Genomic DNA, 18,208 nt, shown 5'->3' with positions numbered 1-18,208 from the left:
GGGGGGGGGGCGGGCGAGCACAGCACAGAGCCATCCCCAGCTTTCGGAGATGTAGTATTAGCGTGCTTTCAGCTTCAGGTGGTTTCTCGGAGCATGCAGAGCCGTTTATTTTCAATATGTATGTGTGTACGTTCTGTGTGGGTATACATATTAAAAAAGCCTGCTGGAAGAAGGGTCGGCATCCCAGCTTGCAGCTACAGACCAGTTAAAGAAAACTAGACAAGGTGATATTGTCCAGGCGGTTTTAATAGAGCACAGATATCCCCCCCCCCAATGATCAAGTATTTATATACAATGTATGAATAGTGGATTAAAAAAAAAAATACAGAATTGAAAATCTGATTTATACATATCGGTTGTTTAACCAAACAGCTGAAAACGGTGAAGGAGCTAGAGGCGTTCCTGTAATCCCCTCTGTTTTAAACACTTCCAAAACAAAAGTACCACAGGCTGCTGAACTTGATTCAGATGACCAGATTTACAGACTTTATTCAGATTTAGGCAAGGCACTCTTTAAGAAATAACTTCTCTGTATGTACAACATAAGAAACCATGGAGCAAAGCAAAGCGTCTGTCACTGTGCCGGGAGCGGCTGCGCCATGTGCATGGCGGGGGCCTGCATCGGCCACCCTTCCTGGTGGTTCTGCAGCAGCCGGTACAGCTGCTTCAGGTGAGCCACGATGTTGTCCTTGATGTCAGGCGTAGAGATCTGGAGCCGCACGCTGCCGCTGTCAAAGGAGCGCGTGAAGTCACCGGAAAACATTTCGTAGATCATCCGGGCCACAACTGGAATGACCTGTTTAAGAAGAAGTCAGTTGTTTTAGCCTAACGGTCACACAGTACGGTCCTGTTATTTTGCAGGAATCCCCTGCCCTGGATGCAGGGGATGGTTTCCACAATAACCTAAAGCACACTCACAGACCATTGCTATTTGGCACACGTAGCGTTTGTATTTGCCGCGACAAAACCCACCAGCCCTGTTGGGGTTCCCCAGTGTCAGCAACCACGACAGAGAAGAACAGGTATCTGGTATCCACGGGCATCGATCCAGAGCCAACGCACTGGCCCCAGCAAGGTTGGCATGTGTCACTTCAGAGGCTCAGCTCCTACCTGAACCACAATCAGCTTCCTCTCCCTGGGTTTTCCATCAGGCCATTCTTCTCCAAAACAGAAGTAGATTTCGTATGGTGGCTGTTTCTCAATTTGTCCTTTCTGATGGGCAATCAGCTCTAGGAAGAAAAGCAGAATGCTGCAGGGTTGTCCTTCTTTCGGTCAGAAACACTCACTACATCCCACCTCATTACACTGTCCCAGGTCTACCTACACACTGTCCTTTGCCAGAGCCACGTCTTACACACACAATTACAGCTTATTTCTTGCACCCAGAAGAGCTCTCTTTAAAAGCAAGGCCCTCCAATGTTTTTCAGAGCATTAAATGAGTGCACATTCACTTTCTTCTGACACTCACCTGCTCCACGGTCCACTGAAGTCAGGGAAGCGGTGGCCCTACCCACGCTCCACTCACGAGCAAACTAACTGGTGCCTCCAGGCTGAGCCCCAGTGCAGACCACCCTTTCCAACAGTGCCACCAAGTGCCCAGACCAGTATCCAAAGCTATTTTCCAGAAGCAGAAGCTACCTACCGCTTAGGAACGTTTCCAGACAGAAGAGTTTGACTTTCTTTTGCCTCTCAATCAAATTTGGTGTGGTGGAGGAAGGCGCACAGGGACCAGACCAGTACACCTTGCACTGGCAGAGCCGGACAGCGTAGATGGCATGGCCACTGACCTCCAGGATCAGTCCCCTGTCCATAACATCCAGCAGCCGACTTGTGAAGATCTTCTGCCTTTCATTGGTGATTTGCTCTGTTCCTGGAAACTTTACTTGCTCCAAACTAATAGGCCCGAAAAGCTCTTCCTGGTCTGGCATAGGACCCAGCTCTCCATAGAAAAGTCTGCATCCCTGCGGGTTGCTTACAGTCGTCGTTGGTCCAGTCTCCTTTCCTCGATACTCAAACTTGATTTCTAGGTCTGTCACTGAGAGAGAAACTGTCAGTATGGCTTTTCCTGGACCTTTGCATGTACTGCATCAGCAGTAGAGACGCACCACGCAATCCACGCTACAGTCACAGGGATGTTTAAACTATACCCAGTTCTCCATGCTAACAAGCAAACAGCCACAGGAAAAAAGTTAACACTTGGTTTTGGTTGGGTTTTGTTTTTTTTTTAAGTGCAATGACAGAAGCACCACAAATCCATATACATACTTGGCAGAGAGCTGATCCAGAGCTCAGGGCTGCTGAAGAAGTCATGCTGCAGCGCAGTTGGGGGCATTTCCATATCTAGAGGTTCATTCTTAGGCCACACAGCTTCAGGGCTGCAGTTTTCCGCACTGGCTGGAGCCATTGGAGAATCTACAAAAAGGAAACAATTCTTCAATAAACCAAGATTTTATTTCAAGCATGCACCAATTTACAAGCAAATACCTTCACTAATACATTAGTCTATGCCACCAACCATTGATATTAAGAAATGGAAATGTCTCTTGTATAGGAACGTGCTGAGATTGATTCAATTCTTCCTCTTCTTCATCATCAAGATCATTATCCTTTTCATCCCACGGAGCTGAGCCAGTGGAACCTGCAAACAAGCACATTCTTGTGGGCAGTCGATCAGTGTGAAAGACTGCAATGCATTTCTTGAAAAAATAATGTAATCTTCACATTGGCTTTGCACAATATTGGAAATGTGTTTGTGTATTTGACGAATACAAGTAAAAGGAAAAATCTGATCTGTACAACATACTATTTTCAGTTTAATATGTAACTCTAGAAAGCTAAGGATACAGAGAAACTATTGCCAACATTGGACTGTTTAGCAGAAAACATGCAACTGTGTACAGCTTTATTAATTTTAGTACAGGTACACTATGGTTCAAAGTCCTCTTAGTTTAAGTACAGCTGGGCTCACGCGTGGCAGCTGCTTCCTGCTGCGCACAAAGGCAGCCTGAGAGTTAATGCCGCGGAGGGAAAGGAACTCGCATTGGAAAACGCCTGCTCAGTAACCAGCCCTGTGTCAGCAAGGCCCTCACCTGGATTAATGATTGATCCCTGGGACTGTGGGATATCGCACACTTCATAAATTTTAATAGGATTCATGGGCACCTCCTTGGTGCCATCATACATCAAATTAAATTCCCGGCTTTTGTTAAGAGCACATCGTAGCTGGGCTTTCCACTTTGCAGGGTCTGGCTCATCGACTCCTTCCTGGTACTTTCCCGTTTCCACAGCCCATGCCTGGGGACAAAGTACACTGTGCTCAGTTGAGCCCTCTCAACAGAGCAGCTTTTATCAGAAATCAAACTTCCAAACAAATTCACTGTAAAATCCTCTTGTGGAAGTCTTAACTACAGCTCTTCTGATAACAACAACGGAAATTCCTGCCTTGATAGCTTTTCCCATTGAAAGAAGGGGAAGAAAAGAAAATGTAAATCCAAATTTCCAAAAACCATTAGCAATTCTGAACACACATCTTCATAAGTTAAGAAAGTACAAATTGTACAGGATTGTGCACTGAGTTCTTCTAGGTGTCTCAGGTTCAATACCAAAAGTCATTTTTGACAGCGAGCCATACCCTGCGTAGGAGGAATGGACTCGGTTAAAATGGAGTGGAAGAGCAGCCACAGACGTGCAGCTGGCCCTCTCCCTCTCTCACCCCAAAATCAGACTATCAGTCCAAGATCCCTCCAAGGCAGAGGAGGTCAGAAATTCCTCAAAGGAGTGTAGGAGTTATAATGAATCCATTGGGATAAGAACATTGAGGACAGCAGTGATGAGTATTGGAAGTTTGTGGTGGACCTGTTAAGATTTATGTAACAGTATTTAATGGTTTGCTGCCAAGAACAAGCCAGCTACCACATCCTAAACCGAGCAGATGAAGCAAACAGCAGCAATCTTCCAGAGTCCATGCAATCAGACATCGTCTGGCCTTTGGTGGTCGGAAAGGGTTAAAGAACTCAACACAGTTTCAGGCAGTGCCAAGCCTGGCATCCAGGTGCACAAAGTGGCTTTTCTGAGGTCAAAGACATAGGACAAAATGTGCCTGGAAACAGCTACTGAGATGCCTATCCAGCTCCTGGGCCAACAATTCAACCCTTTGTCCCTGTTTAAGAGCCGTGGTATATCCGAGCTCTCCCCTCCCTCACCTTGAAGATGGTGTTCTCCTCCTCGTGCTGCGGGCTGTGCCGAGTTGCGTGCTTCCAGGGGATCTGAAACCGCTTCGCTTCTCGGTTTAGCCAGATAAGGCCGGGATACATACCGCTATCTACCTGGGCTACCAGCCACGGCTTCAAGCGAACTCTTCGCGGGTGTAACGCCATTGTCTACAAAAGACAGGGATAATAGTAGACCGACTGCTAAAGGTTAGTTGAGACTCATATGCTTTAAAAAAAAATAATAATAATGCAAAAGGGCCCTATGCCATGTTACTGCTATTGTTTGTTATGTTACTGCACATTGAAACCACTAATTCAGATTAAGCTAGATAACTCTTCTGCCAGGACGAGTTACAAACGTATCACTAAGTGGGGACCATAATTGTTACAAGAACAACTCACTATTAAATATTCCAGTAAGCAGAGACGGCGCGTTATTTGTGTTAACTGAGCGGACGGAGGGCGAGCCCCACTCAAACCTGAGCTGTAAACGCTGCGCAGGAGATAAAACCACAAACAAGCCACAGCAAGAACAGGCAGTAGAATTTCAAAAGCCTCCACGTGTGCCTTAGCGAAGGGGCCTATCTGATCTAGTTCTTCTCCAGTTGTCTCAGACTTACATCCAGGAGGAGAAAAACTAAGGTGCTGAACCAGAGGCTTTTGCCCCAGTTGAGGTAAAGGAGGAAGCATCAGGCTGAAGCAGAGGGGACCATTTTATCAGACAGACGTTCCTCTGAAAGTCATTTCATGACTTTCTCGTAGAATCATAGAATCATAGAATAGTTTGGGTTGGAAGGGACCTCTAAAGGTCATCTAGTCCAACATCATGAATGCTCTGAATGCAGTATAATCACTTGCAAACACCACTGACCTACAATAACCAGGATGTTTATATAGAAGGACATGAACTGCAAGTCTGCCTGCACTTGTGCTAAAAATCAAGTGATGTTGACTTAATGTTAAGGTTTTTTTAAAAAACAATGCTGCAGTTAACTGATCAAATCTGTTGTTGTTTAAGTAGCCTGTGTTGCTACTACATTTGCAACCAACCAACAATATTTTTCTTGTGCAGAACAGATACAAAGCCAAACAAACAAAACTAATGACTGTCCCTCTGCAGGAAGAGACAGCATTTGGTATCTTTAGATTTTGGGAGGGGACTTTTATGCTACACGTGTGCTTAGAAGGTTTATCTCCCATATTCATTTGTAAATCTTGAAACAGACATGAGAAATGACAAACATTCCCATTAATAAAGCAGTTATGGGATAAGTAAAACCTTTGCCATAAGCTCTGAATACTGCTGCAGGAGCTGCAAAATGTGTCTAGTAGCAGAGATAGAGGAGATTAAAAAATCCTATCCAAGAACTAGTCTAGGAACAGGTTTTATTTGTCCAAATACCTGCAGATCCCTTTCAGATGCAAGTGCGCACACAAAATTAATCCGAACACAACTTATTTTATCTGCTAAGCAAAGAAAATGTTCAGATTCAATTGCAAATCATCTTTAAATAATAGTTTGAAAATGTGCTTCGTCAAGGACCTGGGGACCTTAGCAGACTGCTTCCCAGGAGCTGCAAAGGATCAGAAAGCAATCGTCAAAATTATTTTTGTGCTTCTGAAACTCTGCTGTATTAGTTATCCATGACGAAAATCCTATCAGAATTAAGCTTTCAGTAGTGTGTTTGCAAAGACACAAAGTCCAGGTTAATCCTGGACTTAGAATTGAGACCAAAACCAGGTATCGATTTCCCTTGCAAAGGACAAAAAAGTCATTTCTCACTGTAACAAAGAAATCCTAACTAAAGCTTGTTTCCACAATCTCTTCTACAATTAACTCTACAAGCAGTCCCCTCTGCTTCTAATAACACACTGTGTACACACATATTTGCAAGACCAAGAGCAAATTCAAACCTACGCACCAGGGAGAAAAACTCATGCCTCTCTCAAACAAAATACATTCGGTCACGTGGAGGGTGCTGGCGCTGCCGTATTAGGTTTGAATTGTCCCTCGGATCACAGACAGCGTCTGTCAATACGCGACATTACAATGCTTTATGACCTTTTATCACCAATGACTTGTTGACACAATAACCGAGAGCAAATCAACTTGAATCCCATTGCTCAGCTCAGACAGTGAGTCAGCCTCTTAGAACCTTCAACTTCGATCCAGAGGTGTCCACTAATGCCAGAGGCTGCTCCCGCTCCGAGAGCTGCAAGGGTGAGCTTGGGGAACGTCTTCACACTGTTCATTGGATTTGCCAAGGGAGGCTTGGCCCTCACTCAAGACTCCTCGGTGCACATACCCAGGAATCCTCCAGTTTGCTTTATTCCCACTCAAACTGGCTGGTGCGGGAGGGGGGTAGTAATTAGCACATCCCTGTGCTGCTAATGCATCTCTGGTCAGTCGTGTAATTATTCCCTGCACCCCAATTATTATTAACTAAGTCGCACATCTTTCCTTGGAGGGGAGACATTCACCCCAGCAAGGACAACTCAAGCAAACTCAGGAACGAGCAGGCATCCTGCAGCCACTTCCCTGATGGCCGCAGACGAGTGACCAAGGTCAGGGACAGCCCCGGTTAACTGTGGTGACTCTCAGGGCTCCGGCACGGTGCCAGCCGGCGTAACAACACACAGCGCACCAGGAAAACCCGACCTGAAGCCTGTCTCAGCCTTGCTGCACAGATGCTTTCACTCTCCTCCTGCACACCCAAGTGTACTCAGTGCCCCCGCTCCACCCCGTTCACGAAGCCTCTAAATAAGGAAGGGGTCTTCTCTGGGTTCATCGCTGCGATGCCACAGACCTCATTCCTTGCTCGTTACCTTTGTTTGATTACATTATCCTGTATTTAGTGGATTTGTATTGATTTTTTCAAAGGCAAGTGGCTCAACCCTTAACACGAGCGTTCCCACAGAGGAACGGGCTGAATTTCCACCCGAGTGCCCGACACTTAGTCACCTCCCTACACCGGGAACCTATAGCTCCCACATTTCAGAGATCTGCACATCACTTCTCTCGCCGCCACCCGTGCTCCCCTGCCCCGCGCTGGGCGAGCCACACACCTTGAGCACAATTAACTCTTACAATTCACGGTCCCTGCGCCCCAATCCGGGGACGCTCTGCCATGCCCGGATAGCCCATGAAGTTGGAAGGGGCATGAGCTGTTACGGATAATTTGGGTTTTTGGGGTGGTAACAGCTGTGGTCCAAAAACAGCTGTCGGTGAACGGGGTGGGGGGGGGGGGGGGCAAATATTACCCTTGCCCTAACTCTAGGCCTCGGTTTACGCCAACTTGAAAGACGTAGCCTAGGGCTAATACAGCACAAGCCGCGGGAGCAGACGGGGAAGGGAGCAATAAACGGACGTTTTCAGCGGGCTTTACCCTCCCGGCTGCCCTCGGACCCGGACGATCCCCCCCCCGCCCCGCACCGCCGCCCTTTCCAGCCCGGACGGGGACGCTCCCGCCGGCCCCGAGCCGCGAACCTTCCCACGGACACCCGCGAGCCCCGCGCGCAGCCCCGCGCGCGCCGGGTCCCTGCCGCCCCGCGTGTTTTGCGGTTCAAACCGAACTCCCCCGCCACGGCAGGGGAGCGGCGAGGAGCCCCACGCAGGACGGGGCTTCGCGAAGGGCGCGCCGCCGTCCCGCGGGGCCGGGCGGATCCGCGGGGCGCGGCGGGGGGTCGGGTCGGGCCGGGCCCGCCGGGCACCGCGACCCCCGCCCCGCGCAACTTACCCCTCCGGCGGGCGGGGACCGGCTCCGCGCCCGCGGGGGCTCTCGGCCGCCCCGCGGGGCCCGCGCGTGGGCGCAGCGGCGGGGCGGCGCCGGGGAGCGGGGCGAGGGGAGCGCGGCCGCGGCGCACACTCACCGCCCGCTCCGCCCTCACCTGCCCAGGTGCGCCGGGCGCAGCCGCGCCGCCGCCCGCTCCGCCCACGGCCGCGGGGGTGGGCCCCGCTCCGCGCCCGCGGGGCTGCGGCAGCGCCGTGCCGTCCCCCCGGCGGGCCCACGGGGCATCCGCGCCCCGCCGTTTTACCGCGTCCCTCTCCTTTTTCAATGGGACATTTGGGAAAGAAAAGAGGACAGAAAGTTCCCGTTTTCTTCGCAGTTCGAAGCGTATTTGGCCCAGCCGGTCCGTTGCGCGGGACAAAGGCAAAACTTAAAGTCAGCTACGACTAACGCAAAGCCACGGGCACGCAGTTGTCCCCGAAAGGCGTAAACGCGATCCTCCCGGCCCCCCGCCGCGGCTCCGGCCCCGCTCGCACCCCCACCTTTGGCTGCGGGGGCTCCGCGGCAGCTCCCCCCGGCCCGGCCGCAGCCTTCCACCGCGACCTCCGCAGCCTCGCGTTTTGTGTCTTTCCCTCGTAGGTGGAGAACCGTGACTCAATGGTGAATCTTGGTTTCAAGAGATCGTACAATACTTTACTCTTCAGTTTCAACGAAGCAGAAAAAAAGAGTGGGAATTTCCCTTCTTCCCATCATGAAGACTAAGGATAGTGCTGAATCCTGATTTTGGAAAGGCTGCCTTACACCCAAAGCTCCATCCTATGCCGAGACTTTGGAACCGTGCAAAATTTTTAAAATCTTCACGTGCAGAGAAAAAGTAATTCTGCATTTTTCTTGGAAAGTTTGCCTTGTAAGATAAATATTTCAGGCTTCATTCATGGCTGAAATGTGGCCACTCAGAGGTAACATTGAGCAGGAGTTTGTCAGCACATAATAAAATCTTTCTGGCAATAACGAAAAGACAGTAAGTGACACTCAAAGGTTAGTGGTTTGGTTTTTGTTTATGGGATAGCACTGCAATGGTGGATTTTAGATGTGTCTGGTTTGTTGTACCTGACCATTTTCAATATGCAAAACAAGGCACAGCTGCTCCTGTAATAATACCGTCTACGCTGTTGTTATTCCTGCTGTATAAAAATGTGCAACGGTATGGCCAATTTGGTGAGCAACTGGGAAGAGATGCACAGAGATGTTGGGCTGAACTCTCAGCCAAAGTATGAGGGATCTTTGATCTTTCCTCAAACGGGTCAGCACAAAAGCTGCTGTTCATTCTCCCCGCATTCCTCCTGTCCACGTGTCTGTCCTGCCTGGCGACGGGTAAATTTAAGGATGCCTCAGGTTTGCTTTCTTTTGTGGTCTGATGCTCGGGGAGCTTTGGAAGGAGACACCGACAGTGATACTGCACATTCACCCGCACGCCCCGAGCTGTCTGCAACGGAGGGGCTGGGAGCAACCCCGGGCAGGGCTTTGCTCTTTCTAGGCCCACTGCAAGGACGCTTGAGATCTGCCCTAAGACCCCTCTCGTGGGTTGGGCAGTCAGGGCTGGGGGATTTAAAATGATGAAGCAGTGCAGCAAAATGACTAGGCAAGGGCTGCTCCAGCGTGGGCGAAGGATCTAGTCTTGCCTCCAGTTTCATTGAAGTTGGTCCTTTTGTGCCAGGCAACTGTGCCTGCCTGCACCCTGCCGCCTTTGTTACAGCCTCTGCTGCCTTCACTGAGTGGTAACGCAGATGCCAAACAAATGAGTCCTCCCAGCCCTCTGCAGGGTTTGGTTTTTGTTTTTTTCCCTTGAGTTTCTACCAGCCTCTGCTGAAGCATGTGGCAGCACGTTGTGCCAGTGAACTGACAGGAAATAGGCTGTCTTTTTCCATGCTCTTGGCTGGGAAACTCCACAGCTTTTGAGCTGTATAGGTGATAATCTAGGGACAGCTCATTAGGCAGGACATGTAATCAGATGTTACCTGTTTGCAACTAATCGTCCAAAGGGGTCACTCTGACATGATATATAAAGCATTGATCCTAACCCTTCAGGCAGCCCAAATAGCACCAACCTCTTTCTTACAGTGTTTTCTAGAAATCATTCTTTTTATTTTTAGTTCTCTCTGCTTATATTTACCTCTACCTGCATCTTTTTTTCAAATCAAATGAAGAAATCCTTTGGCTGATAAACTGTACTTCACAAAGTGACATTCTACCGGCTGAGAGACAGCAGCTCTGTCAGTACAGTCTGCAGAGCACACGCTTTGGACAATGAGAGTATATGCAGAGGAATTTTCATACCAGGAGCTATGGGATTTAATTTATTTCAGTGCCAAATTACCATCAGTACTTTTATCAACACGATTGTATATCATGATACCTGCAATAGCACCAGCTAGGCTTTGTAACCCAGGTCTCTTGCAGTTCTTTGTTCCTAGCTGGAAAAGATTGTAGTCATCAAAACAAAAGGGAACCATTTTCTCTCCTGGGAACAGATCACTAAGTTCCCATAAGGCAAAACAAAATTATGCAATGAGGCAAGACAGTGTCCTGGGCATGTGGAGTCTTGTTGTGTGCTCTCAGCACTCACATTCCAGCATGCAGCCTTGGTGCAGGAGAGCAGCACAAAATGGTGGAAGGCGTCACACCAGCGCATGCAAAACTCCCCAGCTGTGCTACAGGAAAAACTGCGATGAGCCCTCCCCACCCCTGTCCCAGCAGCAGGGCCTCTACTTCTTGAAAGCTCTTTGTGACCCAGAGGGAGAACCTATGCCATCACCAGCTATTAGCCAAGATGATTCAAGAAATACCATTGAGGAAATACCATGTATTTCTTTACATGGTATGCATAACAGAGCATGGTGAAATGGAGAATGCAACAGAACTATTTTACAAATGCCACACCGACTGTAGCTGCCAAAGACACCTTTCTAGTAGGTCTAGCTAAGGGACAAATGCTGGGGGACAGATCCAGTATAATTTTTTTTTGATGAGCCAGACCTCAACCTCTGCAACAGACAAGTTATCTTAGAGTGAGAGGCTGAAGTTTGTCTGAAGCATTTACAAAAGGAAGGATTGAGTCTCTTCTTCTAGGCACAAAGATAGGCAAACAGGATTCCTCTACCTTATTACATAAAAATATACCTTTTCATTGGAAGAGAGCGGTCTGAACAGTTCTGGCAACTCCTCTAGTTCTTCCCATCCATCTCCATACTTCTGCTGTACTGCCTGTATCCTCTTCTTGCTCACAACATTTAAATGAAACCACGCATTGCCTGGGCATCCTTATGTACAGAAGTGCAAAGTTATGCTACACTCCTGCAAATCTGTATGTATATATACACATGCAATACCACCGATGGGTTACTTACGGGTGTGAGTAGGTTCAGAGCAAGCTCTAGTCTTACAGTGGAGTATGAATTGCTGTATTGTTCTGCAGTATCAATTTTTAGACTGCTTCTTGACCAGCACTTTTCCATGTGAGAAATTCTTTTTTCCAAACCAATTAAAAAAAGTTCCAAAAAAGTGAACAGCTTAAATCCTTCTGGGCCTTAGCATTATTATAATGAGGAGTCTATTGTCTCCTATTAATACTGCTTCAATCCTCTTAAAAGAAGAATCCTATCTGGATGTGAGGCTGGCTCAGGCACGTTTATAACTACAGGTCATCTCTTTCCAGCTGACACAGATAATGGCTGGATTCAGAACACCAGGTATGATATAGATAAAAGCTGGTGGCTCCAGTAAAAAAAAAAGGAAAGAACAGCAGGTTGCCTGTGGAGAGGAGGAGGGGGGCTTGATCTCTAGCAGTAGGGGGCTGTGAGCTGTCTGCTACCAGGCTGTGGTGAGCAGCTGCAGAACAGAAAGAGGCTAGAGGTGGAGCTGCCTGTTGTATCTGTAATAAAAGCAGTAAACAATGTTCAGTAGTAAGGGTAAGCAGGAGGAGTATTCCCATGGAAAAAGGCACAAAAGGGGGAAGGGGAATAAGGAGAACTCAATACTTTTAAAAAATAGAGAAATAGAATGTTAAAATGTTCCTGTTCTTTTTAACTGAGAGTTTTAAGAATAAATTGTAAAAATGAGAGAAATATGCACATTTGTATCTATGTGCATTTACTAGTTCTCACAATCATTTTGTATAGAGTAAAGCCTATAGTAGGCATTCAATTAACTTTATGCATTAGCAGGTTTTTTTATGTGTGAATGTTGTTAGTTGTATGTGTTCGTTTTGTCAGGATTTGCTCTCTGTAATTGTTGTTTGGCAATATGCCCTATTTCACTGAAATGTTGAGTATCCCCCACAAGCAGGTAGTATATGCCAGTGTTGAAAAACTAATGTTAGGGAAGTTCACTTACGATCTATTTGTTTGTGGGGTTTTTTAGAAAAACTACAGTAAAGTGAGTGGGGATGTATGTCGTGTGTAAAGGGAACCTTGGCTCCTAAATTCTTTGACATGAAGGTATTAATGTGCAGAAGCGCCTGAGCCTCTGGAGTCCCCTCCTAAATAGGGCACAGCTTAGAACATCTGAAGGTCTCTGACTTATAGGTGGGAATCTCCTAATGATCTTAGTTATTTTTATACGTGCCTGATACTACATGTCACACAGCCCTAATGCAGAGAAGCAACTCTACGACCATCAAGTGAGCACACCAAAGCTGTGGCAGTGAAAACTGTAGGAGAGAAAGAGGAAGAAAAAAGTAAAACACAAAAAGAAGGTGAAATATCAAGACACAATATTAACATCAAATAAAGGCACAAGACAGCGAGAAGAAAAAGAGCAAAGAAAAAGCAACGAAAGGTGATAAAAGGACAATACGAGGAAAGGACTTTGGCAGGGTTTTCCTTTTGTTCCTTCTTTTTTAAATCTTGCTTTACGGAGCAAAATGGGACAGCAGTTCACCAATGCCAAAGGGGAGCAAGGAGACATAGATGTTGCTGAATTGCAGGAATGGTATAAGAAATTTGTGGTTGAATGTCCCAGTGGGACCCTCTTCATGCACGAATTCAAGCAGTTCTTCGGGGTCCAGGATAACCATGAAGCAGCAGAGTATATTGAAAACATGTTCAGAGCTTTTGATAAGAATGGGGTAAGTAGTGAGGAATTTTTACAATTATTTGTCTAATAATTTGCACCTCTTCCTCCTGTAATTTGGAGGTGTTTTGGTGCAGTTCCCACCCTTGTTCCCATGCGTCATGAGACAAAGGCAAGGGCAATGGACCTGCTAGGGCAGGAGAAGGAGCTCACGCTGCACCACCGTGTATGGGCTGGTATGGATTTATCCTCTCATAAATCTGTACACAAATTAAGGACAGAATGTCTCCTTAAGGGACTGAGGATGGATTAAAAGGTTGAAATTTAGGCAGTTGCATTTTGAGACAGTGTTGTTGAAAGATCCTCAAATAGCCAAGGTTGCTACATGGAAAAAAAAATATTTATCTGTTATGATAGAGGGGGAATTATAGTAAAGTCCTACTCAGGCTTGCTATACATTGGAGGAAGTGTATATATACAGTATGAACAGGTGGCATGTAACAAAATATTGATTTTAGCTGCTCAGAAGCTAAGGAATGCTGAGCAATTCAGACATTCTGGTTTTGATTCCCTTTGCTGTACTTGTCATCAGACACCTGGGAAAAGTGGGCTTTCTGGTTTAGTAGCAGTTCATGCATACCCATGTATTGGTGCAAAGGATAGCCTAATACTAGCCTGAGATATTTTAGATAGTCAAAAGAAATGTAATATGGTTGCCTTTCTCATCTTGAAATGGGTAAGCAAGGCTTGCCAAACAGTTCAGGTTTTTTCCCGAAGCTCTTGATCATATTCCAAGTATGGGGTTGTTTGTTGCTGTATATCAATATAGGAAAAGGGGAGACAAGTACACCATCTCTCAGATATACCAATTTCCCTTAAGCTTCCTTTGAAACCAGTGGCAAAATCACATTGAGGTGGCAACAAAAGTCGGTTTGTGAGGAAGGATAAAAAAAGCTACGGAAGATGTGGGCAGGTCAGACTTGTCTCAGAATTTGAAGTTGGGAAAACCCAAATTCCTGCAAAAAACTGAAGGTCCAGGTCCAAATTCTGTTACGAAAGCTGTGCAGAAAGGGTTGCAGACCAAACGGTGTGCATAAAAGGCGAAGTCCCATTCCTAGTTTATAGGAATTTTCCTAATAAGACTGAAAATCTGTTTTTAAGGGATGCTGGTACTTGCATATATTAAGAACACTAAATTAGGCCTAGATTTGTGTGTTTGCTTCAATATGCCCATGGCATATAATCAGTCGAGCAGGACCTAACAATCTAAAGGATTATTAGTAATACAATACGAAAATAAAAACAATTCCTCAGTTGTCTTTTTATGCTTACTGGCCTTCAAAGTCCAGTAGTAGCAGGTTTTGCTCACAGTTACTGCAGAGCGTTTCAGTGCCTGCAGCCGAGCGTGCGGGGAGGAGATGTGTAGCCCAATCTTCCAGGGGGTTTTGCTATGTGGGTCGAGAAGGCTGTAGGGTGACATGGGGCCCCGGCTTAGCCCTGGGGATGGTGTTGATCTGCATGAGGGCCATCTGCTGGAGGCTGCTGAGGGAGCCCTGCATCCCTTCAATGTCTCTGATGTTTTTAGGAGGACGAACACCTGATGTAAATCCTTTATTGTGGGTGTTCTTGCTGCCTCCTTCTGAATGGTGACTTTTTCATTGTCTGTCTTCCTCAGATGAATCAAGATCAAACAAGGGGGAAGGATGGAAGAAAGGGGTAGCGGTTGGGTGTTGGTCTCATTGGTGAAGCAGCTGAGATTGTGGAGAATGGCAATCTCTTCCCAAAAAGTCAATGCCTCCTGCACTGATCCTCATCTGCCTCCCCATCCTCCATGCAATCTGTGTTGTCTTGGGGTATTTAAATTGCTCATTTCTGGAGTCCTGGCAGGTGTCCCCCTTTATTGCACTGTAGGAAAACTGCTTTGCTCTCCGCTGTCACTCCTTGGGAATTTATCCTTGGTGCAGAGGGGTATGGCTGTACTTAGTGATGGTCTTGGACTGGCACAAGTCTTCTATAAAGTGGAAAATAAATAGCTCTCCCATGGAGTATCTTCTTGGCAGTTTTTTATCTAGGTTTCATAAGCAGTTTTCTATCAACTATTCCCAGTTAAGTGTCATTCATCTGCTTTTCTGTTTCTACAGGATAATACCATTGATTTTCTGGAATATGTAGCTGCCTTGAATCTTGTTTTACGAGGAAAACTGGAACACAAGCTGAAGTGGACATTCAAAGTATATGACAAGGATGGGAATGGCTGCATAGATAAACCTGAGCTGCTGGAAATTGTTGAGGTAAGTAGGCATTGCCTAATCACTTATTTAAGCAATCACAGTTCTTTGGCAATGTAATGATGTATATGGGTTTTGTGATACTCAGGTTTCAGGGCAGCTATGGGCAGTGATGAAGTGAAAATGCCTGACCTTGCTGAAAGGGTCATGTGTGCAGTGGTTCGGTGGAGCCTGATGGGGTGGCTGAGGGATCAGTTAAACCCACTGCGGGCAGCCTGGCCCCTGCTGCTGCTGAAGCTGTCCAGAAATGCAGCATTTGGGTGCTGTTGTGGAGTTCCTGTATCTCTGCTCTGCCTTTCCTTTCAACCTTTTTACACCAGGATTCATTGCACTGGCCAGTGGAAGAGGGTTTCACCCCATGCCCCTTACAGGAGCCAAGTTTCCTGCCTGAGTAGCTGGTCAGAATACACTGAGGGGCACAAATTGGTACAGGAATCCCTTTTGTAATTACTCCTTTCTAGGTTTCTGATATGTTCTGCACTTAGTTTTAATTAGTGACTGTGTGAAGGTGTGAGGGGAGGCATGGGGCTTAGCAGACAGTCAGACACAGAGCACCTGGGTTCTTACTTTAGGTAAATATCTTGGCAATTGTGCTAGAGTTGCCCCTGCACCACAGATGCTGTTACCCTTGCGCAGCAGTACTTGTGAGGCTTAATCAATGGTTATCAAACATTTTAGGGTCTTAGGTGAAATGCAGTATCAAGAAAACATCAGAAATTGAATCTGTGGAAAGCAGGTCCTTTTGGCTGGAAAGTGTGACCAGCTTGTGACCTGCAGCACCAGCAGCAGGTGTGAGAGCATCTGGGGAGCTTGTCTGGGGCAGGTACAATTAGAGTTTTGAGGTTAGCCAGGAACTGGCCAGAGCTGTGTTAGGCCCTTGCTAATCCCCTCTCTGGGAAGACTTCAGACAAAACCCTTCAGCCTAAGGAGTAAAGTTAATAATGAACAGTTGTCATGGGGAGGAATAGATAAAATCTGTCCCTTTCCAGTGACAAAGTAGAACAGAAACTATAGGTCAAAATATGTGCTAATACAGGTTTGATCTTGCAGCTTGGGCACAAGTTCCCTGGGAGGGAGGGCTGGGTAAGTCCAGATGTGCCTGGCCTCGGATGTTAGGAAAAAATACTCAAAAGTCAGATGATTTTTCCCATCTGTGAAACTCTTGCCTTGTTCTTTGCAAAGGAACCCTGAGATCTGACCAATATGTGTAAGGAAAATAGGAGGGCAGCAGCTTCAAAGAGCAAATGAAGTAATCTGCAGTGTGTGTGAGCATAAGGTCAGAGGTTTCATTAAAGTTCTGAGGCGGCTGAGTGGCAGATCTTTCTGGAAAGGTTAAAACCACAGCCTTTGTAAAAGACCTTTACACTGTTGGGAAGATAATGGAGTTTGCTGCTTTTCACTTTCCAGTCCTTCTCCTAATCTGTGAACTTCTTTTCAGTCTATCTACAAGCTGAAGAAAGTGTGTCGGTCGGAGGTGGAGGAGAGGACTCCATTGCTCACGCCGGAGGAGGTTGTGGACAGGATATTTCAGTTAGTGGATGAGAATGGGGATGGTAAGTGATCGATGGCTCAGATTGCATTCATGCATAATGAGAAGTTATCTGTGCTGGGCAGGCTGGCTTTAATTATGTCTATCAAGAAATCACTTAGGACTATTATGTTACTCATATTAGACACATTGGGTTTGGTTCTGGTCTGTTTGTTAGAATCAAGAGTAACTTCGTGCAGCAGGAGGAAATAATTTTCCTTGTTATTTTAATGTAAAATACAGAGGGGTCACTATTCTGTCTGGATTTTGATGCCACACAGATCTCATCCTCTGAAAACCCCCAGTAGCCAGAGTGCAGGTCCCAGTCCCAGCACAAATAGCCTGAGTAAAGACAGCGGCTCCAGTCAAATTGGAGCTTGCAGGATCAGACTTGTAATCCTCCTGGAGGAGCATGTGTAAGCTAATGCAACATTTCATGTCAGCCGATGGGATGGGGTAGGCGTGAATGCATTGGGTCACAGCGTGGTGGTTTGTCTTTCAGCTAGCTGGCCTAAACTACATGGGGAAATGAAGTATAGCTTTTGTCTTATTAGCATATTTTCTGAAACATAGATGGCTTTTACTTCCTGCCTTCCTCTTCTTGTCTTATCTGTCATGTTTTGTCTCCCCATCTTGTGTCCTCCTCATCTCATACACAGGGCAGTTGTCTCTTGACGAGTTCATTGATGGGGCCAGGAAAGACAAGTGGGTGATGAAGATGTTGCAAATGGATGTAAACCCTGGGGGATGGATCTCTGAGCAGAGAAGAAAGAGTGCTTTGTTTTGAGAAAATTCAGTTTTGATACAGCTGAAAATGTGATGCTGACTACAGCTGTGGCTCTTTTACTCCAGGGTGGTGGTGGCTTTCCTTTTTAATACAATCTCAGCATCCAGATGAAAACTTCAATGGTTTAAGAAGCCGTATCTCAATCTAAAACCCATGTGCTGCATACCGTTGGTACCCAGAGACTATTTTTGGCCCATGAATAAGTCTTTCTGTGTATACAATACTGTGTTTGCCAGCTCTGATTTTTGATTACGCCCCAAGGAACAAATTTTTCATGGCTTCCTGCAGCAGATCCTGGGCAGGGTTTTAGTCTGATGACAGAGGAGGAATCCTGATGCAGGGGTACCATCTCCAGTGCAGACTAGTGTTTGCATCATTCATGCCTGCAGAGATACAAACACATCAAACCAAAAGTGACAACAAAAGAGGTGCTCCGGCAGGCTTTATACATCCAGGATGTCTGTGTGCATATTTAGGAGACTATGCTACTGCTAATGTAAAATTATGGAACACCAACCTATTGCTATCAAAAGTGAGAATTGGGTTATAAGCGGTGGCCAAGGCAGTACACAGAGTTGAGGAAAACATAATGTGTG

At 46.5% G+C, this 18,208-nt stretch overlaps 2 protein-coding genes across 4 annotated transcripts; one reads left to right on the top strand and one right to left on the bottom strand.

The window, feature by feature from the left end:
- Positions 1 to 228: 228 nt before the first annotated feature.
- On the bottom strand, positions 229 to 8,502 carry IRF6 (interferon regulatory factor 6). Of its 3 annotated transcripts, none has more exons than XM_076357752.1 (8): positions 8,482 to 8,502; positions 4,203 to 4,379; positions 3,090 to 3,294; positions 2,516 to 2,638; positions 2,266 to 2,412; positions 1,643 to 2,035; positions 1,111 to 1,229; positions 229 to 796 (listed from the first exon to the last, which is right to left on the bottom strand). In XM_076357752.1, exons 2-8 carry the CDS (start codon positions 4,374 to 4,376, stop codon positions 575 to 577), a joined length of 1,383 nt encoding a protein of 460 aa, XP_076213867.1. In that variant the 5' UTR covers positions 4,377 to 4,379; positions 8,482 to 8,502; the 3' UTR covers positions 229 to 574. The 3 variants fall into 3 exon arrangements, with proteins under 3 accessions (XP_076213867.1, XP_076213866.1, XP_076213868.1); XM_076357751.1 differs by lacking the exon at positions 8,482 to 8,502 and adding an exon at positions 7,949 to 8,011; XM_076357753.1 differs by lacking the exon at positions 8,482 to 8,502 and adding an exon at positions 6,134 to 6,146.
- Positions 8,503 to 12,860: 4,358 nt separating this feature from the next.
- GUCA1B (guanylate cyclase activator 1B) lies at positions 12,861 to 17,612 on the top strand. The gene is made up of 4 exons (XM_076357909.1): positions 12,861 to 13,064; positions 15,151 to 15,300; positions 16,736 to 16,850; positions 17,485 to 17,612. The coding sequence occupies exons 1-4, from the start codon at positions 12,861 to 12,863 to the stop codon at positions 17,610 to 17,612; spliced, it is 597 nt and encodes a 198-aa protein (XP_076214024.1).
- The last annotated feature ends 596 nt before the right edge of the window (positions 17,613 to 18,208 follow it).

Source organism: Aptenodytes patagonicus, chromosome 22 (genome assembly GCF_965638725.1).
Source record: "Aptenodytes patagonicus chromosome 22, bAptPat1.pri.cur, whole genome shotgun sequence".
Classification (NCBI taxonomy): Eukaryota; Metazoa; Chordata; class Aves; order Sphenisciformes; family Spheniscidae; genus Aptenodytes; species Aptenodytes patagonicus.
Note: the sequence above shows the minus strand (reverse complement) of the source record. Positions and strands in the feature narration are given on the sequence as shown.